General features: G+C 39.2%; 1 protein-coding gene across 1 annotated transcript in view; it reads right to left on the bottom strand.

The window, feature by feature from the left end:
* pcnx1 (pecanex 1) overlaps positions 1-27,712 on the bottom strand; it is a 37,403-nt gene that overhangs the window by 6,371 nt on the left and 3,320 nt on the right. Inside the window, exons 3-31 of the mRNA XM_081351661.1 lie at positions 26,188-26,293; positions 25,169-25,199; positions 24,199-24,267; positions 21,406-23,031; positions 17,386-17,515; positions 13,646-13,839; positions 11,910-12,003; positions 11,772-11,829; positions 8,034-8,266; positions 7,794-7,947; positions 7,679-7,711; positions 6,727-6,898; positions 6,402-6,512; positions 6,221-6,312; positions 6,008-6,117; positions 5,727-5,832; positions 5,530-5,622; positions 4,316-4,466; positions 4,092-4,233; positions 3,687-3,864; positions 2,876-2,984; positions 2,637-2,766; positions 2,487-2,545; positions 2,142-2,357; positions 1,223-1,476; positions 888-1,118; positions 624-724; positions 354-504; positions 5-235 (exon numbers count right to left, since the gene is read on the bottom strand). Of these exons, the coding sequence (XP_081207787.1) occupies positions 5-235; positions 354-504; positions 624-724; positions 888-1,118; positions 1,223-1,476; positions 2,142-2,357; positions 2,487-2,545; positions 2,637-2,766; positions 2,876-2,984; positions 3,687-3,864; positions 4,092-4,233; positions 4,316-4,466; positions 5,530-5,622; positions 5,727-5,832; positions 6,008-6,117; positions 6,221-6,312; positions 6,402-6,512; positions 6,727-6,898; positions 7,679-7,711; positions 7,794-7,947; positions 8,034-8,266; positions 11,772-11,829; positions 11,910-12,003; positions 13,646-13,839; positions 17,386-17,515; positions 21,406-23,031; positions 24,199-24,267; positions 25,169-25,199; positions 26,188-26,293 (5,365 nt within the window). The remainder of the gene's footprint in view (positions 1-4; positions 236-353; positions 505-623; positions 725-887; positions 1,119-1,222; positions 1,477-2,141; positions 2,358-2,486; positions 2,546-2,636; positions 2,767-2,875; positions 2,985-3,686; positions 3,865-4,091; positions 4,234-4,315; positions 4,467-5,529; positions 5,623-5,726; positions 5,833-6,007; positions 6,118-6,220; positions 6,313-6,401; positions 6,513-6,726; positions 6,899-7,678; positions 7,712-7,793; positions 7,948-8,033; positions 8,267-11,771; positions 11,830-11,909; positions 12,004-13,645; positions 13,840-17,385; positions 17,516-21,405; positions 23,032-24,198; positions 24,268-25,168; positions 25,200-26,187; positions 26,294-27,712) is intronic.

The following is a 27,712-nucleotide window of genomic DNA, read 5'->3' as shown; positions in this document are numbered from 1 at the left end:
TCACCTTTATGACCCTGAAGCTGAGGTAGCGTCTATTAAGCATGATGATCTTGTATTCGTTGGTCCCTTCGTCCAACACGTGTCTGAGGGCGAGCAGAGAGGGAGAGTTGGACAGGACGGCACTGCGCCAGGCCGGGTCGCCCTCATGAGCGATCACTAGCGTCTGCTCGTGTGAAGAAATCGCCTCAAACAACACAGATGATTCCTCATACTCATCAGGGGAGGTGAAGTGATCCTGCAGAGAGAGATTAACTCTGGTTAAAATGTATCCCAAACGCATAAAATAATACAAATCACATTTGATATGACACAGAGAACAGATGACATAGAAATTCATCTCACAGGCATCTCACCTGGTGCAGTTTGAGTGACATTCGAATTCCAGGCACAACCACCTTCCTCAGCAGTTCCATGTCAGTAAATATCCATTCATCTCTCACAGATGAGATCCGGAAATCTCCCTTAAACAAGGAATGCAGTCCATAGAGGAACGACTCTAGATTACTGTAAGAGCCCAAACACACACCATCAGAATAAACGTGCACAAACTAACCGCAAACAGTGTCTTCATAACAAGCTTTTTGGAAAATCTCCAGCACAGTAAAGGATTTTTGCACCCTTACCTGGACATATGGTGAGATGCAGTTCCCAGAGCTCTCCTTCCCAAAACACACAGACCATAACACAACAAAACCAATGTAGAGTCTTTCTCACTGTCTAGCGGCTGAAAGAAAGAGAGTGAGAGAGACAGTAGCAATTTAAAATTGTGTTTACAAACTTCTATTAAAAAGTTTGGGGTCAGTAAGATTGATATTTTGATTTTTTTAAACAATTTAATACATTTATTCAGCAAGGATGCATTAAATTGATTACAAGCATGTGTTTACCTTCTCTCTCCGTGAGTTGCAGTACTGGATCCAGCTGAGGTAGACGGAGCAGAAACTGTCTCTGGAGATTCCAGCCAGTCTGTGATCATAGTCTTCATCAATATTGGGGTTAAAGGTTGGATCCAGGTCAACATAGTTTCTCTCTCCACAGCTCTTCAAGCCCTCCAATAAGGCTTCATTCGCCAGCCACTCCTCCAGTTTAGGAGACGCGATGACATAGTAAATGATGCCCTACACACATACAATAAATAAATTATTTATCAGAACGTTAAACCTCACCTAGCCAGTTTTCAACAGAGCAGTTAGGTACAGGATGGCAATACTTGTGTGCTGACCTTAACGTAGTAGGTGGTGAGGATTCGCCGCAGATCAAACACCTGCAGCATAGACGCGGCACTGTTATCGGTGATGCTGTAGCCCTCCAGGGCGTATTTAGTGACCAGAACCTCCCAGGCCAACCAGCGCTGTCCAAACGCAGCATTAAAGGACAGCAGATGGGGAAGGTGACCAGGCTCACAGCAACAACAGCTTTCATCTTCTTCAACTCCCTCTGTTATCGCCTCCACCTCCCTCTGCTGGCAATACGTCCCTAGGATAGAAATAGGAAAAGAAATGTGACAGAATATTTTAACTAGAATTATATAATCATTTCAACTCCTTTAAAATGTTATACTTTTTCCACTTGAAGTCAACTTGAAATCCATTCGAACCATGCACCAAAGCCATGGTCAGTTATGTTGATGTGCTCATGGTTGTGACATTACTAATGTAATGATTCCTGAATGACCTGTTTTTGTGGCTTAATTTCTACAAATGGTCAGGGTGGATTGGGGAGAGAGCTTTCATTGCTAAATTTAGAGTACATTGAGCAATTAATAGCAAGCAAAATCCTGTTTTTACATAATATATTACATTTCCAAAAACTATAACTTTTAAAAATGTACTCTACTGTTCAAAGGTTTGGGGTCGATGTGATTTTTTTATGTTTTTGAAAGAAGTCTCATATGCTCACCAAGCTGATTTATTTGAACAAAAATACAGTAAAAACAGCTATACTGTGAAATATCATTACAATTTAAATTGTCATTTCTATTTGAACATATCTTAAAATGTAATTTATTCCCTTTCAGCACCATTATTTCAGTCTTCAGTGTCACATGATCCTTCAGAAATCATTCTTATATGCTGCTTTGATGCTCAAGAAACATTTCTTATAATCTCATAATCTCTCTTTTTGTCTTTCCCTCTCCTCACCCCTGAACTCAAGTCCTCTGAGCTGGAAGGTGATGAGGCCGTTGCCGATCTCGACGAGGTGAACGAGAGCATTGAGGTAATCAGATGCCAGGATGAAGCAGTCTCCAGTGCTGTAGTTTCCCCAGCGGCCCAGTTGCAGATCTCCACACAGAGAATGCTGCAGGGAACGCGTCAAATGCTCATAGAAGATGGAGTTCAGGTTATTATCATCTGAACCTGTCAACATCAGAGATGGGATGAGACGACACAGGTTTAGAGATGTCACACAAATCTAGACCTCAAAGGGCAAGAAACTAAATTAAGAATGAGTATACATTTATATAGATACTCTATGTAGACCAGTACCTGGGTTTCTGTCAAGCTGCGACGCAAGTCTAGTGTTGGAGTGATCGACTCGCTTGGTACTGAAACACAAATTAAAATCAACAAAGCTTTATGAGCTGGGCTAAAATGGCAAAAGAAAACGGAGACACTGATGTACACTGAGTGTCTTACTTGTATTCTCTCTCCCAGAATCGCACAGGTCTTACATAGGAGCTGATAAAGATGGCACTGCCAAGAAAAGGGTTTAATGGAGTGGAGAACACAGCAGACACAATGGCCTGCACTAACAACATGGCAGAGTCTGGAGGGGGGCGGAGTCAAGGAAGAACACAAAGAATCACAAAGACGCCAGGGTTTGACAAAGCCTGTAAAATATGTAAAATCTGAAACACAATGTGTGATAAGGATACGTGGCACTGCAAACGGTTGTGCGAAGGCATGGAAGGCAGAGCCCCAGGTAATCTGCCATGGCGCGATGTAGGTATAAACAAACTTCAGCTTATAAAAGAGCTCCCATAACTACAAAACAAAATAAATCACACAATTATACAATACGGACTTTGCAAAGTATCTAAAAAAACAACAAAAAAACTGGCAATTCGTGAAGGATAATGTAAGAGAAGCAGTGAGTGTTGTATCATCTTAAGGGGTCTGTGGTATTGACTGACTTTACATTATGCTGCTTAATATGGCTTTTTCAAATAAATTAAAATAATAAATTATTGATTTGAGTTATAGGGAATAAAGAGAACTTTACATTATGCTACTTAATATGGCTTTTAAAAATAAAATATTGATTTGAGTTACAGAGAATAAGGAGAACTTTACATTATGCTGCTTAATATGGCTTTTAAAAATAAAATAATAAAGAGAACATAGAGCGATATAAGAGACATGAAATTAACAATTTGGCTGCCTGGGACAAGCTACCTGGTTAAACAGTCATCATTCACAAATATTTGATCAATCAAAATCAAGTATTCCAGAGATCTTTCTTATCTGATATCTGTTGGTTAGTAATCAATCTACCAATTAATCTAAAATGTTAGGATTCAATAACTAACAGAATCTTACAAGTGTTTTTAAATTGTGTCTGGAATGACTTGGACATGTTGGACAACTCTTCAACTCTGTACGTCATCAGAGGGCATATCCTATATCAAACTCCCGAAAGAATAAAAAGTCAAGACAAAAAACGATTCTATAGGAACGAGGACTGACCTTGCTGAAAATGATGGACATAATGAAAAGGTCCAGCAGCAATGTCTCGGAGAACTGCTGGTAATCAAACGTGAAGAACAGAACCGTGAAGAGGACAGTGACATACTGATAAGTTGGACTACTGAAGGATGAACGCAGCAGCTTCAGCCCAGCGACAGTTATCACTAGAGCTCCGACCCTGAGAGAGAGAGAGAGAGAGAGAGAGAGAGAGAGAGAGAGAGAGAGAGAGAGAGAGAGAGAGAGAGAGAGAGAATTAATTGATTTCTTGTAAATGATAGTGCAGAGCAATGTTTGGCTAATACATGACAATCAGATGCAGACAGTCAATAAAAAAAGAACAACAACCTTAACACTGAATACAAAAGGACACAAGGCAGGAGGTTAGACAGAAGAGGGAATACTGACTCTGTGTTGAGTTTCTTGGGGCTGGCGAGCTCCTGTGCGCTGCCACTCAGCTCATTAAGCACAATGAGTGGATAGAGGATGTTTTTCTCCACGAACAGCAGCCACACATGTGCACGCTCAAACCACATGACATGGGCAGCACCTGCACACAGAAAACACGTACTTCAGTACGTCCCATTTAAATAGCAGTAAACAGAATTTTCAACGTCTGTAGTGTGACTCACCCCTGATTTCAAACTGATAGTACTCCCTGGTTTTGAGCAGAGGGTGCGAGAAGCAGTACCAGGGTAACTGCTTCCTCATTTGGGGCAGCAGGTAGTGAGTTAACAGCCCAACTGCCCCAACCAGACCGTACAGAACATAGCTCAAAAATGGCTAGAAGAGAAGACAGAGGGACAAGAACAGTCAAGAACTCTCTATTTATTCTACTTTTAATATTTATTTGTAGTTTGATTATGATGCGATATGTATTCTTGGAGTTTGATTTACCTGCAGCTGAACTATGAAGTGCAGTATGATCATATTTAGGGATACACAACATACTGCTAAAGATTACTAGCCGATATTAGAGGGTTTTTTTTTAAATAATTTATTGGCATATTTTGGAAAGACACTATCGTTCAATCGTTTGGGGTTGGTTTTTTATGCTTTTAAGAGAAGCCTCTTATGTTCACCAAGGCTGCATTTATTTGATAAAAAATACAGTAAAACAGTAATAAGGTGAAATATTATTACAACTTTAAAAAGTGTTTTCTATTTGAATATATTATAAAATTCAATTTATTCCTGTGATGGCAAAGCTGAATTTTCAGCATCTTTACTCCAGTCTTCAGTGTCACATGATCATTCAGAAATCATTCTAATATGCTGATTTGGTACACAAAATACATTTATTATTATTACAAACAGTGTTGATTGAGCATTTGTGCTGCTTAATAGGAAACCATGAAATGATTTTTGAATAGAAAGTAAAAAAACAGCATTTATTTGAAATAGAAATCTTTTGTAACATTATTAATTTCTTTACTGTCACTTTTGATGAATTTAACGCATCCTTGCTGAATAAAAATATTGATTTCTTTAAAAAAAAAGAAAAAAAAGTACTGACCCCAAACTTTTGAATGGTAGTGTATGAGCCAATTTTGGGTATTTTATTGTGCATTCTTATTTCCCTTTTAATTTTGCCTTTGCTGTCATTTAACATTAGTTAAAGTAAATCTTTAAAAACATGAATCATTTAAAAACTCTGTTAAATGTAATATTTAGCTAATCTCAAAATAAATATTATATTTTACTTTTTAGTGGTTTATTTTTAATATGTAAAATATGTTTAATATTTCCATGTATCAGTTTTTGTCCACAACGTGCAAATAATTATTGCCATATCAGTATCGGCCATCATTTTATAAGTACTGTATTTGTATTCATAGTGTTTTACCTGTAAGGCGATGAAAACTGTGCTGACATGAATGGCGAAATACAGGACAGCAATGACGACACACACAATCACATCTGACTGTAGTCTCTCATTCTGTAGCCAGAGAGAAAGAGAGAGAGACACAGACGCATCATTCAAGACAGAAGAGTCCATGTGTGTCTGTCTATGTTTGTGAGATTTATGCATGTATTGCTCACCACAGAGCTGCGGAGTTTCTCTGGTAATGGATCCTGCACTTCAGAAAGGGGATCCTCCGGATTTTTCTCTTTTACATTAGGGAAGACCTTTGACTGCACTAATGAACTACACATACAGAAGACAGAATTAAAATCGACAAAAAACTAACCAACCACCGGACTAAAAGTTCCTAAAACAAATAATAAATACTCAAAGAGCTCAATTCAAAGTACTTATAGCCGGAAAAATCCAAGAATTATTTATCAAAAGCACAAACCCACACACTCGCAGAAAGACTTACATGAGAACTGAGGGGTCACTGCTTTGGCGGCTGAGATGATATGAAACAGCAACCAACAGCCCACAAAACACAGAGAAAAGCACAGGAATGTGCTGAGGATCCCAGGAGTCCTGAAAACAAACATAACATACAGAGGAATATTCAGTGTGCTTCAACACAGGACAATCCAACATCCACACAAATACAACTGAAATCCAGAAAGTGATTCATCACCTTTAGGGCGCCATAGCAGAACCCATAGAGCATCGCTATGGTGACGACGCTGCGCAGAACACTATAGAGAGCTGAGAGCAGACTGGTGCATGCTGGGAGTGAAGACAGACATTACAATGAGTCTCTAAAACACCAATCTCATCACAAACACAACAGTTTTTACAATGGGCACATGTGTTACCGTTTCCTCCGAAGGCGTGAATGTCAAGTTGCTCAAGCAGGTACATGACAAAAGTGTTAATCTGAGGGAGCAGCCCAATGAAGAAGATGATGGGAAAGCACAGGGTAAAAACTAGAGTGAGAGAGACGAAAGAGAGAGATAATGTGAAGCCGGAGTACTTGAGTCCCGTCCCATCAGCAGGATTTTCTCTGTACTCAGCTCTGGAATATTTTTCTACTTTCACAGGAATGCTGAGGAAAAAGCTTATGGCTTGCAGATTTAAATAAAAGAGCAAAACAAAAACCACTACATATTCATCCGCTGGGAATTTACGCTCAGTGCTCACCAATGAGGAGATCCCGCGCTTGAGACAACAGGATGGAGCTGGTGAGAGCGACTCCATATAGAGACACTGCACTGGAGCTGCTGTTTACACTCCCATAGTGCAACAGCCAGATCAGCCCACAGCACAGACAGAAATACACAGGCCTGCTGTAGGCGATGATACGATTATGACCCTAAACACACACAGGAGGGAAAGAAAATCATTGCATCTCTGAATTTAGACCACAAATTTCTGTTTGCAAATGTTAAAAAGGTTAGATGATATTAATTAATTAATATATATATATATACTGTATATATATTCATGAATATACACAACCATTAAAAGGTTTGGAGTCATTTTTTTTTATTCTCTATGCTCATCAAGACTGCATTTATTTGATAAAAAATACAGTAAAAACAGTAATATTGTGAAATATTATTTTTATTTTAAAAGAATTCTTCAGTGTCACATGATCCTTCAGAAATCATAATCTAACATGTTGATTTGGTGAAACATTTTATATATCATCAATGTTGAAGAAAGTTGTGCTACTTTATATTTTTGTGGAAACAATGTTTTTTCAGGATTCTTTGATGAATAGAACTGCATTCCTTTAAAAATACAGTTCTTTTGTAACATTATAAATGTCTTTACTGTCAGATTTGATCAATTTAAGTTGTCCTTGCTAAATAAAAGTATAATTTTTTTTTTTATCACAATTTGAAATTCCAAATTAATGTAGAATCTAGAATATTTTTAATACTTTTTGTTTAATTGCATCTCTCTTAACATAATCTTGAGATTATTCTTATAAATGCACAAGTCCCATTAATCACAGAAATGAACGCATTTATTTTCCCTACACTAATTTATAAGCTTTTGGCTCACAGTAATGGAGTGTGTGTGTTACTGTATTAGAGAGAGTGTGTGTGTGTGTGTGTGTGTGTGTGTGTGTGTGTGTGTTACTCACATGTCTGGGTGATGAAGAGTCAGGTTGTACACTCTGATTAAGGGATCAAAAGACAAATTTTCATTAAAAAAGATTTATTAGATCAGTGTGTATTTAAAAAGTGTGATTCTCTCACCTTCAGCAATGAGTACTGGCAACTGGCGATAACGAGGCAGAACTGAAAAACCCAAATGTCAGTAAAGAACCCATGAACTAGCAGCACAGAACCTAGGAAGGCCACGAGAACCGCAAGAGCCACCGAGAGCATGTTCTCCAGAACTTCCCGGTTCCTGATAAACACACACACACACAGCACCATCAGGATATGAGATAAAACATATCAGTACTACACATTCATGTGTGTGTGTGCGTGTACCTGTCGAAGAGGGCCAGAAGTGTGAGTCTGTCAAAGTGCAGCCCGACCCACAGGTATGGCAGCAACCAGAAGCGGTAGTACTGCTTGGTTTTGAGCGCGTGCGTGTGTGAGTGTGTGTGATTGTGTGTGGAGCCCTGTGTGGAGTGCGGCGCCTCCTGCAGGTCAGGACTGCCGTCCACATCGTGCTGTTCCAACAGCTCTGGGTCCATAGACAGCAACCGATTCAGACGCATCTGAGGAAACGAGAACTAAGCCGGGGTGAGTTTACACACACACACACACACACACACAGACTGAGCTCATCATCTCAACTAGGGGTGGGTGATGTGACCAAAATCACAATGTGAGAAATGTTATTTCACGATAACATTATATATCATAATCTAGTAATTTTTTGTAATTATAAAATAAGAACAAAGAAGCAAATCACAAACAATAGGACAAATACAATAGAACAAAGATAAAAATTGAATAAAGTTTTTTAGGTTCAGTAGGTACAGTATTTAATGTAGTAAAAAAAATACTACAGAAATTGAATAATTAAATAAAAAAAAATAAAACATTGCATAATCTTCCCTGTATTAATTAAATATAAAAACAAAAGTTAATTATGGAAGCTTGATTCCGCCACTAAATAAAAAATAAAAACTTTTTTCTCAGAACTATGAGATATAAACTTGCAATTGCAAGTTATAGTCCGCAATTCTGAAATATAAAGTAGCAATTTATATTTCCAAAACTCGCAACTGTAAAAAAAAAAAAAAAAAAAGGTCAAAATTGTGAGATAAAAAGTTTCGAGAGAGAGAGAGAGAGTTTGTGAAAAGTTTTTTCACAATTTCCTTCTATATTCTTTTAAGCCGTGGTGGAAATAAGCTACCATACCTAATGAACTGATCTAATACACTGACACATGTTCAGTTTTTACCCAACTGTTTACATTCACTTAAGATAATAACCGGCTGTGTTTACGTCCACACAATGGACAACTGTGGTTCGGGTGCAAGTCAATCAGTGCAAGTACCGCATTGAGGTGGTGTTTTTATTTGTATTTTTCACTTAACTCTTTTTAACCTCATGCACATCCTGCTCTTTATTTTCTAATTCATGCATGTTTCTTTATCACACTAAAATGCCAACAACTTAAAGTAGAACTGTGCAATGCAGATATATTTACATACCGTGATTAAATTATATAGCAGAATTTCTAACTAAAGACACCTTACAGAATATTGTTGACATGATGTATATTGTCGTATTGCTCGGCCCTAGTCTCAACTGTGCTGCTCTCTCACACAAGCACTTTTTGTGCACAATGCATAATCTCATACTGTATGTCACTACAGGGCCGTGCACAGACCTTTTGAGGGGCATGTGCTGAAACTGAAAAAGGGCACCCCCCTCCCTTTTTTTATCAAAATTATTTAGTAAGCCTACATAAAAGGAAGAAATGGTCACGTCTTCATGACAAATTCAATAACACAAAATAATAGTCTCAAAAGCTTTAGATTTATTCACGATTAATAACAACCATAATAATAATATAGATAAACAGGGTTTTAAGGGCCTCTTAACCTAAATACAACAGCAACCTTCTGTTGCTCTTGTGTACTCCCTCTTTTTTAAATTGCATTTATAGAAATATATGTCAAAAATACTTGACTCATACATAAACATGTTAACCAAATAATACAAATTAGCTTACAAAACCAAACAGAATAGCTAAAAAATTCTGTTTTTTTTTATTGAACTTTATGCACTTTTTTATGAACTTTGCAGAGAAATATATATATATATATATATATATATATATATATATATATATAGAGAGAGAGAGAGAGAGAGAGAGAGAGAGAGAGAGAGAGAGAGAGAGAGAGAGAGAGAGAGAGAGAGAGAGAGAGAGAGAGAGAGAGAGAGAGAGAGAGAGAGAGAGAGAGAGAGAGAGAGAGAGAGAGAGAGAGTTCAGATGCAAAAGCCTCTAAGTGCCCTCTGAAAATTTCTTCTAGAATGATCATTTTTATCAAGCTCATATATTTAAGTTCAGTAATTTCACTTAAATGACAATTAATAGCTAATTTTCATTGCCATTTAAGTGAAATTACTGAACTTAAATATATGAGCTTGATAAAAATTATCATTCTAGAAGAAATTTTCAGATGGCACTTAGAGGCTTTTGCATCTGAACTCTTCATATTCTCTTTTTTAGCTATTCTGTTTGGTTTTATAAGCTAATTTGTATTATTTGGTTACCATGATTATGTATGACATTGAGAAGAGGGGAAGGTAGAGCAATGAGTCAAGTATTTTTGACAAACTATTTTGAAATATAATTTGAGTAATTATGTCCAAATCAATTCCAGATTATAAGAAACTATAGCCATACCTTTACTATATCCAACATGTATCCGCCTACCTGGCAAAAATTTGATACTGTGCTGTGGAGGACAAGGGATGTTGGTCTCTTGAAGGTCTCTTATTCACTAAAAATATTTCACAATATTACTGTTTTTGCTGTATGTTGGATCAAATAAATGAAGCCTTGGAATGAATTACATCATGAATTACATTCTGCATGATACAATATAATGATTTCACAGTGATCTTCTGTAGGCCTAATGTTTTTTTTTGTTTGTTTTTTTTTTAGTTACTACTACAACATTACTGTAGTAAAACCATGTTTTACTACATTTTATACATGTGAGGATGAGCGGAGAGTATAGAATAATATAGATTAAAAATTAGCTAGATAGCGAATACATGCATATTAACAGCCTTGAATTAACCATAATTGAATATTATTACCATAACATGATTAGCCTAAATGTTAATAAATTAAGTGTATCGCTTTGTGTAAGCTCCAGTACGAAACACGGCGGGGGCGCACCTGTTATGATTTTCCGATGGTAAAAACAAATTATATGTTGTTGTATTACTTATCAATATATAGTTTTTGACCAGCGAATGTGTGCAAATGTGCATTTTTTTGTCCGTCATTAAAACGGCGCAGGCGGTATCACATTACATTTTCATCAACAGGTTACAAACTAGTTTGTTTTTCCTGTTGTAAAATACATTTGGCCAAAATCGCATTTTATAAAAGATGAAATACTACTGTATGCACAGGATATTTAAGTTATTTGCGTTAGGCTATGTATTGGCTATGACTATGGCAAATGCTAGCCTAGACCTCTCTCTCAGGCGACGTCCCACATGTCTCAGTCAGTGAGTCATCAAATAAATAAAATATGAGCCTTTATAGACATAGTGTTTAGTAGTACTTATTCAAACAACAAGATATTTATTTACCCTTCGCAAAACTTCGTTCAGCTGCTGTCTACTGTGCGGCTGCTTGTGGAACTTCAGTTTATTCAGTGAATATAGAGGAGGCGGAGTTATCAGCTTACTGACAGCTTGAGGATCGAATAAGATTTACACAAGCTCGGTTTAAGAACTTTCATTGGCTAAATATTTGTAAAACAGACAGACAGACGTAAAGGGTGACCAATAGCATTGAAAAAAAAAAAAAAAAAAAAAAAAAAAAAAACACCAAAAAAAGGGCATTTCGGAGTGTGAGGGCAAAAAGGGCATGTGCTCTGCACAGGTTGAGCCCTACCTGTGCACGTGCCTGTGTCACTATATTGTCTCACAGTCTTTATATTCTGTGTGTGTGTGTGTGTGTGTGTGTGTGTGTGTGTGTGTGTGTGTGTGTGTGTGTGTGTGTGTGTGTTCAGTAGCACTCACCAGGTCATGAGGGTAAAAACGAACTGAGGTAGAACTGGAGAGGTGAGAGTCTGTTTCCCTGCAGATAGAGAAAGATGTTAATTGTTGGATATTCAACAAGGGATTCTGGGTTCTGGTCGTACGTGCGCTGTAACTCACCAGAGGTTGTTGGAGGCTCGTCTGGTTGCAGGTTCAAAGTTCACCAGGGACATGTCACATCCTCCGACCTCATAGAGAGGCGGGGTCAGCTTCCCTGAGTCACACAAACACACCAGAGGTCAGGGGTCACATAACAGACATCGCAGGGTCTCGAGCCTTTTACCACAGATAGGACACTGCCCCCATAATACCTGCTGGTCTGCACTAAGTTTTCAGAACAATAAAACCTCAATCTAGCAAGACCGATGCCAACAAAATTAAATCACTCCCATTATAATCAGGAAAGCCTTTCCTGATAGAATACTGGAAATGCCTAACTCTTTTTGATTCCTTTCCTGTGTAAAGATTTTAGTTACACAGTGGTTCTAAAAAGCTTTATTTTGCCCATCTATCTACAATAAAACAATTTAATATTATATGATAATTGATTGCTATGAAGTTTATTTGTTATACATTTAAATAACTTACATTACCGTTCACAAGTTCTTACAAAACGGTAAGAATGTTTTGATGAATAGAAAATTCAAAAGAACAGGATTTTTTATAGAAATCTTCTGTAACATTATAAATGTCTTTACTGTCACTTTTGATCAATTGAATGCACCCTTGCTGAGTCGACCTCGGGCACCAGAGGTGCAGTTGCACTGTATGTCGGAGCGCTGCCCACAAGGCTATTGGCTCCAAAGTTGTTTTGTTCAGTGTTAAAATGTTCTTAAAACTAGGAGTATGACATTTCAGTTGAAAAGGGTTAGACGAGAACCACTGAACATGCAACACAATAGCATAAGAAACTCTTAATATAATATGATTGCAAAAATAAAATTCTAGAGAAAATTAACACACACACACACACACACACACACACAAAAAAAAACTCTTGACAGCCTGTAACAACAGTCATTTGGTTATAATTGTTTCATTTCAAGTGATCCAATCACCAGTGGACAGCACTAAATACAGGTATAAACGGGGTCCAGTGTTGGGACCAATAAAACCCATTCAGACAAATCAGAAAATGCAAGCCCCTAAATACATGCGCATGAGTTCATGGAACGTCTTCAGTGAAATTAATACCAATGCTAATACCAGGTGTAAACAAGACAAAGAATCCTTTCTCTATCCTTCCTGACTGTATGAGCTTTTCAAGCTGATAACATTTTATTGTGTTTCTCCATTCAAAAACAAGAGATATTTATAGATATATAGATGCGCTATTGATCCCGAGGGAAATAAGCCAGCATGTTCCCTGACCGGAAGCAAACCTTAACCACAGCAGTGAGAGTGCTGCATCAATACCTCTAGACCCCCAGGGAAGAGTTTGACTGACCAAAGAAAGTCCATTCCACAAAAACATGCATACAAAATGTGAAGTAAAGTCATGATGTTAGCCGTATAATCAGTGTGATCCCAAACATCCTAATGTTAACAAAAATAAAATCCCACATACACATGCAGAAAAATGAGTAAACTGATATAGATAAAGATTAACTCCCACTGCCCCCTGTCAATCTGTCGAAAACCTGCTACAGATGCACACTGACTGAATATTGATTCCAGGAAATGACATGCAAATGGAATTAACAGACATGTTAAGAAACAGCATGCAGATCTGACAAATAGTACTTGGTGTGACAGACAGCATGCATGTGTGAGACACACGGGATGCAAATTTAACAGGCAGGTGTGACGGATGACAAGATGATGTGACAGACAGCAGGCAATTTTACGGTGCATACCAAAGTCATCCTGCAGACTGGTCACGCCCACAGTGGACGCCTTATCCGGACAGCCCTCCAGCTGCGCACTTCCATTCCTGACCAGCAGGGAGGCGCTAGTGCTCAATACCGTCACCTGAGACGGCGTGCGGGATGGCTGACCTCTGACCTGTGACCCTGAAGCTTGAGATACCTGACTCAGAGCCTCCTGCAGACTGGAGGAGTAGAAATATGCATGATTCGTGATGAGTAAGAGACTGCGCATGTGTGACACAGGGATGGACATTTTGGTCACTTTGTGCACTCGACAAAGTCAACCGAGTACTCAGGGAGAACCTGAGTTCATTGCGGTTGACTATGTTGCACACTGTTCTTTCAGTGCATTGTGTCCAGTGTTGTTATTGTTAACTACTAATAGTTAACTAAAACTATTAAAGTGTTTTTTGGTGATTGAAAAAGCTTAAATAAATTAAATATTCAATTAAAAAAAAACTTAAAACTCAATTGTGTCAACTTCCCAAAATGAGTCACTGAATGTTTATGAATGTTTAAAAAAGTGTTAGTCATTTGAATATTCAAGTCCCTAGAGTGAGAGTTAGTGTGTGCGTGTTCGTGTATTTAAAAGATAAGGGAGACAAAAACAGAACAAGATGCTGGAAGAATGTGCAAGGTCACATTTATAGAGAAAAACAGGCAGATGGTAGTGAGAGACGGTAGAATGAGGGCTCTGGAGGTGTTATGGGAGCTGACAGGAAGTGTAAAATGAGAGGAGTGCTGAACGGGAAGAGAAGAGGATGAGTATTCCGATTTCACCACCAGAAAAAGCAAGAGAGATTTTGAGGTTTATGTGTGTGTGTGTGTGTGTGTGTGTGTGTGTGTGTGTGTGTGTGTGTGTGTGTGCGCAAACAGAACATTACTAGGTAAAAACAGAGAGAAAGGGGAAATAGATGCCTCTGTTCACACTGCACAAAAATCCAATTTGTTTTTTTTAATCTAATTAATCGAGATGACTACAGAGAAGTTTATATTTTGAAAGTGACAAAATCATATACGTTTATTTGTTGTTGATTAGTTGACCATTCACTGATGCAACCGTTTAGAAATGTTGTTTTGCACATTCCTAATTTCTACATTAGCTGCCACAAAAGCCCCAGCAAAATAAGTGGCATAAGAGAGTTGCTGACTGTCATTTTGGAAAGAGATGACGGAAAACTGGAAAACTGCTGAACTCATCAGTGCGTCATAAGCATTAAAGGGCATCACTGTGTTTAATAACACATTCATGTGGATGATGTGTCTGTAAAGTACACTTGCTTGATCATTCACTGTTCAATAGTAAACACCACATGTGACTGTAAATGAGGGATTTCAGACAAAGACAGTCTACTGTGCATTGTGTATGACGTTACAGTCATACATCCTGAAATATATATATATATTTGAAATCAGATCTGACCATATATAACACTTCTCAAGCAAATATTCTGAATTGAACATTCAGACTGAAACATTTCTGAAATTCCATTTCAACCAGAATTCAAATTTAGAATTCAAATCACAAACACCACCGTTCAAAAGATTGGGGTCGGCAATATGTTCTTGAAAGAAGTCTCTTTCAAAGATCAAAAATACAATAGAAGGTTATATTAAGTTGTATTACAATTTAAAATAACTGTTTTATATTTTAATTTATTTTAAAATGTAATTTATTCCTGTGATGGTTCAGCATCATTACTCCAGTCTTCAGAGTCACATGATCATTGTAATATGCTGATTTGATGGTCAAGACACATTATGGGCCCTATCTTGCACCCAGCGCAATTGACTTTGTACACACCGACACGTTTCATTCCTATTTTGCACCCGCGCAAAGCGCGCTTTTCCCTCCACAGAAGCATGTCGCTAAACTAGGGAATGAACTTGCGCTCCCTGGGCGGTTCAGCGCAAACATTCCTTCATGCTATTTTGCAGGTTTAGAAAACAATTGCGCCACTAACCAGGAAAAAATTGTTTAAAGTCAGTGGCGCGTTGCGCATGTTATTCATATGCTATTTTAAGGGCGCATGCTTGGCCATAATCAATGTTGCGTGTGCACAACGCGCATAAACTTTGATTCTCTCATCTACACAGAAGCAGCAGTTTTCATTTTTTGCAAATCATACATTATTTCGATAGATAGATAGATAGATAGATAGATAGATAGATAGATAGATAGATAGATAGATAGATAGATAGATAGATAGATAGATAGATAGATAGATAGATAGATAATTTATTATAAAAGCATACATCTAGCTTACACATTTACCCAAATTATCATACGCCTTTTTAACCAAAGTTAATTTGGGTGGGTTTCTCCATCCCCAAAGTCCCTGACGAGAGTGTTGCTCTCCTCGGCTGTGAACCGCTCCTGGCGCGCGCCTGGCAAATCCGCCATTATAATAGGAATCCGCTTTAGAACAAGCGCGCCTGCTCTTAAAGGGAATGTGAGATGACGCTCTGATTGGTTTATTTCACGTTACGCCCAAACCACACCTATGAATAATGAAGCTACTTCAGACCAACCCATTTTAGATTTGCGCCTGGCGCAAGAGTCATTTATCCCGCCGGGAAAATAGCAACAGCGCCAAGACCCGCCCACAAAGTTACTTGCGCTTTGACACTTGCGTTTCAGATCGTTAAAATAGGGCCCTATATCTGAAATCAGTTGTGCTACTTCATATTTTTGTGGAAACCGTGATACAATTTTTCAGGATTCTTTGAAGAGTTAAAAAGATAAAAATAACAGCATTTGAAATATATTGTCACAATGTAAAAGTCTTTACTGTCCCTTTTGATCAATTTAAAGCGATAGTTCACCCAAAAATGATCATTTTCTCAAGTCGTTCCAAATTTATTTCGTCTGCTGAACACAAAAGAAGATATTTGGAAGAATATTGGTAAAAAAAATAATACAAATACTACGCAAGACAATGGGGCTCATCAACTGTCTGGTTACCGACATTCTTTAAAATATCTTTGGGAGAACTATCCTTTTAAAAATCTTACTGACCCAAAACTTTTGATTGTTTGTGAATGGATGTGGTTTGGTTTAAGTTTGTAAAAGTAAAATCCCACATGGTTTTTGCTCTCATCATGATCCTTCAAGAGAGACAGACATGCCCCAGGCCTGACGACGAGACAAAGCACTCAAACACTCTCTCTCCGTCTGAAGCCATGATGGCATCTATAATGGCAAGGATGGCTGTGTCTGGGGGTTATGGACAGATTTAGCATGTGAAAGAAGGGCACAGTGACCGTAACTCTCCAGGATACAGTATTAGAGACTCCAGAAGCAGCATGTGTATGTGTGTGACAGTGGGGGTGAAGTTAGACCATTCCACGTGGTGACGTGGTTTATCAGAACAGGATAACAAACCCCCAAAAGGCCCAAAAAAATAGACACTGGGAAAAAAATAAAAAGAACTCATGCAAGAACAAAATTAAGACATGAAGTGTATGGAAAGGCAACATGCAAAAACGTTGGCTTCCGGTACCAGCACATTGGTACTCTGAGGAAAGGTTAAAAGTCTGTAAAGTGGTAAGAAGAGGGAAGCAAGCAAACTCAGCGTTAAATTTCATGCAGTGCCCCAGAGAAGCGTGGAAATGAGAGTTAAAGTTGTGTAAGTAAACGAGGAAGGAGAATGATGACGTGAACATCAGAACAGGTGAGTCAAAGCTGTTGTTCTGCAATTGGCCGATCAGTCCCCGGCGAGTCGTACCTGAGCGGGGATCCGATGAGAGAGGCGGGGGGTGTGGAGTTACTTCCTGCGTTGTGCCGTCTACGCACTGCTTGCCGACGAAACGTACTACGCTCTCGGCGAAATGTGACTGTGTCGTCGTTCCCTGGGGCTGCCGTAAAAGAGAAAGGCAGGAGGGAGTCCATCAATAGGGGAGCCACCAAAAATAAGCTTTCACTGAACAAGCAGCATGCAATGCAGCATACAAGCACAAGCTGCACTCTTGGAAGACAAGTGTAGACATAAGAATCATCAAACACACCAATGCAAAATATAAAGAGTCTGATGCTTATCCATGTCATATTTAATGCAAAACAAATTGAGTTAGCCCTAAGGAGTATATTTATAAAGTAGTATGTGATATATATGTTTAATATATATATATATATATATATATATATATATATATATTGGAGGTGTTTTAAAATGAAGAGGCAAAGTCCTCACTTTTTTTTTATACAGGCCTATACTGTAGTAGGCCCTATATCAAATGTAAAATTATGTCCGTTACACTTCATTTTCCAGTTTAAATAAACATTACATAAAGCAGAGAGACCAAATACAATTCTATTTTAGCCTATATTTTTGGCAATAACTATGTAAATTTCTATTTATTAAAACCAAGTATTAATTTCATGAAGTTAGTGTTTTTACACATGTTTACATTTATTCCAATAATAACTAAAGGCAGTAACAATTCAAACAATGTATATTATTTGTGAACTAATGTTCAGCTGTTCTTTTTATTTTTATTTTCAGGATTCATCAAGCTTGTACACACTGGTCACAGACACAAAGATGTACCTTTAATTTCACCAAGCTGATTGCTCACTAAAATCCCCCACAGTCATCATGTTTTCAGCCCATTTCAAGTTTGATTTTGACACGACAAAGCGGTGAAATGGCCAAGTTGTTTGTTTACTTTTTTAATTAGCCTAGTCTTCCCATTAACGGCTTCACTATCTTCATTCAGGCAGATGAAAACGCGCACAAAAACAAGAGGTAGGATTTTTCACACAAACCAATCATATCGAATCATAGCATGATGGAGGCATTGCCTCCTCTTCATGTGACTTTCCCACATTCATTCTCGATTACCCCGCACTGAACCCATATACATATACACATATATACACAATGTACACTACCCGGCCAAAAAAATGTATAATGTCGTAATTCATCAGGCTCAAACTGTGAAAAAATGGTTGGGAGGGACTGGGAGCATGAAGAATAATTTTCACACATGAATTGGCACCTTAAATTCATGTGCTGGAGGAGACTTTACAGAGTGCTTGACTCTTGCAGTGTCAATACAAGGTCTTGACCAAAAATGTATGCACCTCTTGATGGAAATAAATGCTGTGATGTTTTTAAAGTTTTGACGAACATGCAGTCAAAAAAGGCAATATTGGAAGAAACATCTGGAACCGGAATACAAATGTGGTTATAAGAAGAAGAAGAAGAAAAATTCAATGTAATGATGAGTTTGCAACCAAACAGCCAGTGAAAAACATAACTAAAACTGCTTCGTCATCTTTCTGCATCCAGATGGTTAATCACATTGCCTTTGTAACATTATAAACCCTCTTTGCAAGCAGTTCTTCTAAACATGGACTTTAACTGCAGCACTCCCACTGCTGATGAACTTTGACCTGATCTGATGATTCATCACTGAAAGAAAAACTTTATTACTACAATAAAACAGTCCAAACAATCTCACGCAGGATCAGAAGGGCTATAAACACAGGCACAATGGTTTTCTCTAGAACAATGCTTTTTCTATGTTCAGACCAGCTAATTTGTGAGTAATAAGCCTACAGAGAAGACAACAGAAGCACGACCAAGAAGAACATTAGACAATGTTCCATCAAACATGATCCAGTTACTGTTACAAATAAACAAAGCGCATCAGAAACACAGCTAAAATTTCAAACCCTCAAAGCACTAGTGCAAACACAGGAGAAACGATATCATAACACAGACATCTAAACATCGCACACACCTCAATATATTATACTTGTACTATCCAAACACAAAAACACAGCATCTGATCACAAGTGGTCAGCAGTAGATAAAGGTGTAAACAGGGGCCATTACGTTTTAGAATCACTGAAACAGCATTGATATCGCAATTCATTCTCACACAAGCAAAAGGTGCACAACGACTGAATGGTCACTGTAGACCAGAGGAGAGACTAAACCCTGCAGATCTCCCAGATATAGATTCAACAGGCTGTCAGAGTAACACATCAGTAATTCTGCAGGGGTTTGTGGGTCACAGCTGCACTGGCAAAACACACTGCATTAGCATCTACTAGCTTCAGGGCAAAGCTTGTTATCTGATTGGCTACATTCTGCTGAAAAACATCCATCTGAGCTCTAACCTGCTGCAGACCTCAGATGTCTAGCACTTCAGACTGACCTCAGAATCCCTACTTAAAGAAACAGTTCCCAAAAATGGAAATTCATCATTTACTCACCCTCATTTCGTTTCAAACTTGTATGATTTCTTTGCATCAAACAACACAAAAGGAAATGTTAGGCAGAATGTTCACGCTGTTCTTTGCCAGACAATGAAAGTGAATGGTGACCAGGAGATTTCAAGACAAATAGCTTTGTGTGAGGAACAAAAAAAATGTATGTTGTTGTTTACCAAAAATTTAATTTGAGTTGAAAACGTGCATTTTCAAATTTCAGTTTTTTCACAATCAGTTAAAAAACTATTGACCATCTACATTATTGATGTCAAATCTGCAATGCCACATCCTTGTCATGGAATATTTTTTTATACCATGGTCTGTCTGAATACTCCGGCTGGAAGTGCAATAAAAGCGTTTAATGCACAGGTAAATCCAAGTCAGTTCAATCACCGTTCAACATTAATGCGCTGTTTTCACTGAAGCACACATACACACACATCACTCACACACCCAGAGTTGAGTCCGTGATGCGCACGCACAGAAACAGGAGCACAGAAACTTATCAATGCTGTCTCGTGACTTTTAGAAATAAAATAGCTTTGCTACTGAATCACTATATTATATTTCTCACCAACAAGGGGGTTACATCACTATTCTGAAGTAATTAAACTCACAGTTTTGTTGTTAATAGAGAGACGCTGAACAGACACAGGTACGCATATCTCATCTCATCTCATCTCTCTCTCTCTCAGAGATAGATCTAACAAGCCTTAACTGACAAAAATAACTGTCAATTTTACCCTTCTGTTCAAATATTGAGCAGCAAACAACAAGTTGTCAATGCTGGCAATTCCACAATGGTAGAAGCGGGATAATCCACGGCTAGCTGTGCATTAAACAATTTTAATGCACTCCGCAGAGGTTCTTCGTCTCCACGTCGTGCATTAAAATTTTTAATGCACAGCTAGCCGAGGATTATCCCTTACATATGCAAACATGAATTAGATTTGAAAGTTAATAACGACTTAAATTTGGCATGAAATGGAAATTCACCCTATTTACTAAATGCACCTTTTTGATCTTACTTTGAATGATTCATCCCTGAATGTTACATTTTTTACCTTGAAATTTTTATTCAAAAAAACTTTAAACCCGACTTTCTCTGGTGATGTATGCCGGACTTCTCCAATCGTTCAGGCCCCTTAAACTCCGCCCCTTTCTTACAATCAACTGCAAGCTCGCATTCAGATCGTCCTCCATCCAATCAACAACCACTAATAGAACAAACAAAGTCCCCACCCAATTTTTTTTTTCTTTTTCAATAATCCGTTTCACTTGGATGTATGTCATAATATGAAAGAAAAGATCTGTCACTACTTCTGTTACATTGCGTTCCAGACACAAAGCTTATGGGTCATATTGTTTGAGTTTACTATATTGCTTTTTATATTCAGCATTCACTTTCATTACATGGAAAAGAGCCGTGTGGACATCCTGGTAAACAACATGACGGTGAGTAAATGATGACAGAACTTTCATTTTTAGTAAGTGCATGTGCAATATCGCATTACTGTGTGCTCACCCCGTGATCCTGTCGTTGCGTCTTGTGTGTGACTGAGGGAGATGGGGCAGGGCAGGCTGTTTCTGGAACGGGTCACTGACTCAAGCTGAGAGGCCCTTCCCAGCAGGGACGCCGCATCCAAAACCTCCCCCTCTTTTGCCTCCAGGTCCGACTTGGAAGTGGTAAGGGGTCTAGAACTTGCTGGTGCCCCCAAATGATGGGGGTCATTAAGGCAAGCAGTAGTGCTGCTGTCCAGGCTCAAGACCCGGGCGTGAGTTTTGGCGCTGCCTGTACTCGGAGTACGTCGCGTAGCTCTGCGTTTGCCCTTCTCCTTGTCCTTTATTCGTTCCTTTTCCTTATCTCTCTGACTGTGAGTTTGCACTCCGTGCATTTTGGCCAGTAGCGAGGGTCCGCGCCGATCCTCGGGAGAGGGGCAGGAGTGGGGTGTGCTGGATGAGGAGTCTGTGCTGAGCTGGTGGGTGGAGTGTAGGCTGGAGGCACAACTAAGTTCGCTCTGATCACTGGAGTCTTCCTCTCCTTTCATGAACACTGCCGACCGAGGCTTTGCCATGCCACGTCCACAAATGTATTCCCGGTGCCTGCTGGCGTCAAAACTACTTGCACGCTGCTTACCGCTCCGTCGCCGACCACTCCGGGTGGCGGCAGACGAGGAGGCAGCCCGGTGAACAAGATTGGCTGTTTTGGATCGCACTTTGTCTGGTTCCGCCTCCTGGTGCTGGTGGGAAAGACCAGCAGACACATCTACGCTAGTCCTTGACGCCATCTCCACAGTCCCCTCCCCCTGTTGACCCTCTGAGTTTGCAGGTTTGGGAGCATCACCAGTGGGCAATTTGGTGGCAAGTTCGTTGGCATGGGGGTTTTTATTAGCCTCCCCCGAGGCCACATTAGAGTTACGCGGGTCGGCGTGTCCCGCATTTACCTTCTCATCCCCAGACAGCGACAGCAGGCTTTCTACGTGCGTGGAGCTGGTCTGCTCACTGTGCAGGCTGCTCAGGGTGCTGTTGGTATCCCGGTCTGTCCCACTGCAGTAGCTCTCAGTGGAGCCGCTGCTGCGTGTGCTTAAACTCCGCAAACTTTCGGCACTGCGTCCACCTGTTCTTTCTCGACCCCCCTGAACACCCTCTGACTGGTAGAGCCCAGATCCCCCTTCCCCAGCACACTCTCCTTCCCCTACCTCTCGGGAGACAGACTGTGATATCCTGCGGCACTCCTTCGGATGATATCTGTGGAATTCGGTTACTGAAGTGCTGGGAGTTCCAGAGTCTGGCTGCTCAGAGCTCTCCGTCGCCCTCTGTGACCTGGAGGCCTCCATTTCACAGACTGGATCGAGTCCTCCCCGGCGGGGTGGAGGGTACAGGCTGAACTCGGGCAGAGAAGGATCTGGAAAAGCAGATCCTGCAGAACTTGAGGTGCGAGGCAATCCGCGAGGTCGAGATGACTCTTTGCGAAATGACTGTGAGTGGGTGGAAAGATGGGCAGTAATTTCTGTGTCACAAGAGGACAGAGACTGACTGAAAGGGTGGGGGGTGGAGCCATAAAGGTCCTGAGCCAATGAGGTTGAAGGCTGCATGGAGGCAAAAGAGTCATTGGAGACAAGGCAGAACATCTTTGGGTCCGACATCAAATCTAGAGGGAAAGAGAAATATAACAGAGTGTGTAAAAATTATACAGACGTGGGGGTCAAAATTTACCCTCTTTTTAATGGACAATCCTGGTCTTACTGCGAATGATTTATGAGTGCATGTTATGTTATCAAAAGCAATGACTTGCTTGCTTTGCAGTTGTTACATTTATATTACATATTGCAGTTTGGACGCTCGCTTTTATTGTGAATAGATGTCTGAGATAACAAAAGTTTATTAAATTGACACGGTATCTGTACACTCGCTACATACACAACCCAATGTGAAGGTGTTGTAGTATTTTGAGCAGCACTGAGCTGATTTTTGCAGCTGCGATGTTTATGCACCGTTAGGCAGTGTGGGCCATATGACAAAGTTAATAAATAGCCAAATAGATCATTTTCAATCATTATTCAATGATGAACCAGAATTGTAGTTTAAAATTTTAAAACAAGCCCTGAGACATATCGACATCCCTAATAAACATACTGTTTCATGAGTGCTGATGCAGTGTTAATAACTGATACAGTCATCTGCTCATTTATCACTCCATTCTGCACACTATCCAAAAACCACACTGTCCATAAGGTCTTTAGCTTATGTGCTTTAGAAAGTCCGAGCCCAGAGTGCAGTGCTGATGTAACCTTTCTGTGTCATCTCATTATTCACAACAAGCTTTTGTACTGATCACAAACTTTTGGTTTTCGAAAGACTCAGACAACCTTTTTCATGTCAGTAATAATTTCAGCTATATAATACAGGTTTTCAACTTTTACGAAACACTTTACAGTTGAATAAAAGTTTTAAAAAACTGCAGCCTAACCAACCAATTCTCACTTCTGCTGAGGACATAAACGCGTTTCATCGCATGTGTGACTAAAATAAAAATAAAATTATCATTGCCATTAGAGTGTAAACAGAACAACTGATTTCTGCTGGTGATTTCGTTGAAGTCTGTCCGTTTATAAGCACAGTTTTGATATACATCAGTATATGTCTGGATGTTCCACAGAAAAAACAACTTCACACAGATTCAGAATGACATGATGAGTAAATAATGACAGAATTCTTGAACTATTTCTTAAAGTGAGATCAATAGTGAACTTTCAGAGTTTCTAAAGACTAATTTGCATTGCATTATACTATAGCTGATGTTAATTAAGATTCACACCTTGGTCATGACTGCAACTCTGAGCCAAACTCAAACTAATGCCATCGGGAGCCTTTCCAACACCTGCCCCTGCAAACAGACAGAGACAGACAGAGAAGGTCAAGTTTTATAACTTATTCATTAACTTAACGTATCCGCCCTCTCTCTCTGTCTCTCTCTCTTTCCTCTCTTCCTCCTTCTCTCTCACCTTTGCAGCTTTATTCAAACACATCCCTGACGTGGCCCGCAGTACTGCAGGTCTTCTGACATATCGCTGCTGTCTGCAGAAAAACTCTTCTCTCTGATCCTGAACACTTCTATTTATAGCTATAGTAAACCTGGTTCACACTACTGTCCTCTGAGTTTTTAACAACTCAATAAAGTCAACTTCTACTGAACACTTGAGAACACCCTGTAATGTTCCAGCTGCTGTCATTCACAAGGTGTGTGATTGATGATAATAATAATAATACTTTGTTACATTTATATAGCGCTTTTCTGGGTACTCAAAGCGCTTTACATAGAGGGGGAAATCTCCTCAACCACCACCAATGTGCAGCATCCACCTGGATGATGCGACGGCAGCCATATTGTGCCAGAACGCCCAACACACCAGCTTACTGGTGGAGAGGAGACAGTGATGAACCAAATCAGTATATGGGGATGATTAGGAGGCCATGATGGACAGAGGCCAAGGGGCAAATTTGGCCAGGATGCCAGGGTTAAACCCCTACTCTTTTTCGAAGGACATCCTGGGATTTTTAATGACCACAGAGAGTCAGGACCTCGGTTTAACATCTCTTCCGGTCTCTAACGTCACAGCAGGTTGCACCAGGTTTTTATGATAAGGTGAATTTCATTTCTATATATATGTTCCACAAAACAAAGAAAGTCATACAGGTTTAAATGAAGGCAAGTAAAAAAAAAAATTTGGGTTCACATTTTTTTAACTAGATACTAATACTGTAAGAGATTTAAAAAAAGGTCTCACGTTTGGTTGTGACTGAGCCTCCATGGGTTATCTGTTGGGAGTGAGAGAGAGATGAAACAAGCTCTGGTGAGTCATTTACATGAGATCATAATGTCTGTAACTTCCCATCACTGTTACTAATTTAGCAGACATGCACAAAAACACATCACAGTCATTTAATCACAACATAACCAATTAGACTTTGTTTCAACTCTATGACTTCACGATTCAACCAACAGATTCTGACCAAACACACACACAGACAGACAGACAGTCTGGGACAAGCAGTGCTATAAGCCAGAACATAACACCCCTGAGCTTTCACCAATTATACAGCAGAAACAGACACAGACTCTAAACCAGGACAACTTCATTTAGCAAAAACTAATAATCGCATATTTTACAACAGAATTAGTGCAGTATATGCAGAAAAGTAAATAATACTAGGAATTTGTAATATTGAATATTGTAAACATTTACAATATTTAAAAAAATATGTTATTTATATTCATGTATATTATAAATATATTGTAAATGAATAAAAATAAATATATATCTAAACATATTTTTATATTTTATTTAAAAATAAAAATATATATTAATTATAGTTTTACTTAATAATATATATGATTTATACTCATTGTTAAAATTATATTAAATGTATTATGTTTCAATATACATAAAAGTATATTATAAATGACCCTAAACAAAGAAAAAATTATGTTCTGGAATATAATATAAAAAAAATGTAAGGTAACTATGGCAGGGGTGTTCAATCTTATTCATAACCACAAAGCAATTATTCATCTTTAACTTATTTTGAAGCAAAGAATGTTCTGTTTACATTACAATTCATGGTAACATCTGTAGTCCTCAGCTGTTAGTGCCCTCCAAAAACTTTCTTGGCTGTGGTGGTACTAACAATGTGCAGTGGTAATAAATCTTTGAATCTTAAAAATACAAACAAAAGAAATCCAGGCAAAAAAAAGCAAAGCCCCCTTCTGGATCCTCCACGGAATAAAAAAGACAGACAGACGCACCTGATGGCTGGAGTCCATTCCTACGTAAGAGTTCCGTGAACTGCAGTCGACCGGTGGCGTCTCCTCCCGTGCAAAATCGGACATCTCTATTCCACCCCCTGGATCCCTGCACACACACACACACACACACACACACACACACACACACACACACACACACACACACACACACACACACACACACACACACACACACACACACACACACACACACACACACACACACACACACACACACACACACACACACACAAAAGGTTAGTTACCTAGCAACACACTAACAGGAACAGCCCGAGGGTTTGAGAGTTAACGATGTCATTTATGATCAAACTTGCACAGCAGCACAGGCGCCAGCAGAGAGGAGATCATTGCAAGCATCTATCTAATGTCTGCCACCCATTAGGCAGAGATCACCCTCCCTCTCTTCATTTTTTGGGAGATTATAATAATATTTTTAGGAGGTTTATTTTGATTGGCCCCACAGAGAATAAAATGTGGTGGTGAATGGTAATCCCCACGGCCAGAGCTCACCTACCAACGTCTGCCTTTATTTTTTGCTCTTTTTTTGTTGCAGCTAGAGGCAGTTTTCAGGAGATACATGAGGGTCTTTGGACAAATTAAAAACACATGAGCTCTTCAGCTCAGGGGGAACTCAAGCAGAAATATCATTTATTTTCTTAATTAGTGAAAGTACAGACCTGGATAAACCAGGAATGTCCCTCCAGATGTGCGTTTATAGTACATCCAGTATCGATTTCTCTTTTTCATATAAATATGTAAAAGAGAAAAGTTGCTGATGCCTGTAAAAAACGTAGTTAAAGCAACACCAAAGCACTTTTCCTCTTCGGTCCCCCTACAGGTTGGAAGCGGAATCGTCCATTACCTTAGCCAACCGTCGCACGCACGCTATTTGTTCATCCAGCACCGGCTTTGGAAATATCAATGTCCACAGACAATTATATGTATTGCGACATCAGAAACGAAAAAAATAAATAAATAATGACATTTTTTGCTATTGTAACGCTTGCCGTAAAGCAAGTCAAATTTGTAGTTTCTTATGTCTCATTCGAACTACAGATCCGCTACCCAATCTGGCACTTGCATAGTGCGGTTATAGCCGATAGATAGAGGGTCGCAAAGCGAATGCAGAAGTGCCGTTCACCCTGTTACGAGTTGATGAACCACTGAAACGATTTTGGAAACATTATTTTAAGGTACAAAAGAATCTTTGGTGTTGCTTCAAAAATGCTCGATTCATGATTTGAGTAACTGTGTTTAATGTGTTCTGACTCTCTGACAGTTTGCAGACTGTTTCTGACTCCTCTGAGCAAACAAACAAGAGCATCAGGTTTGTGTGTGTTGGTTTATAAGGCTCTATATCAGTTCTCCTGATTCACTCACTCCTTCCCCTCCTCCCTTTCTCTCTCTCTCAGTGGGTGATGAATGGATCCAGCATGACAGCAGATTAGCTCTCAGAAACATCCCTACCGCTGAGTAACAGCGCTGTCCCTTAATCAAAACTTTG

This window comes from Scardinius erythrophthalmus, assembly GCF_964197995.2.
Source record: "Scardinius erythrophthalmus genome assembly, chromosome: 21".
Classification (NCBI taxonomy): Eukaryota; Metazoa; Chordata; class Actinopteri; order Cypriniformes; family Leuciscidae; genus Scardinius; species Scardinius erythrophthalmus.
The sequence above is the reverse complement of the archived record's forward strand: the minus strand, read 5'-3'. Positions and strand labels throughout refer to the sequence as shown.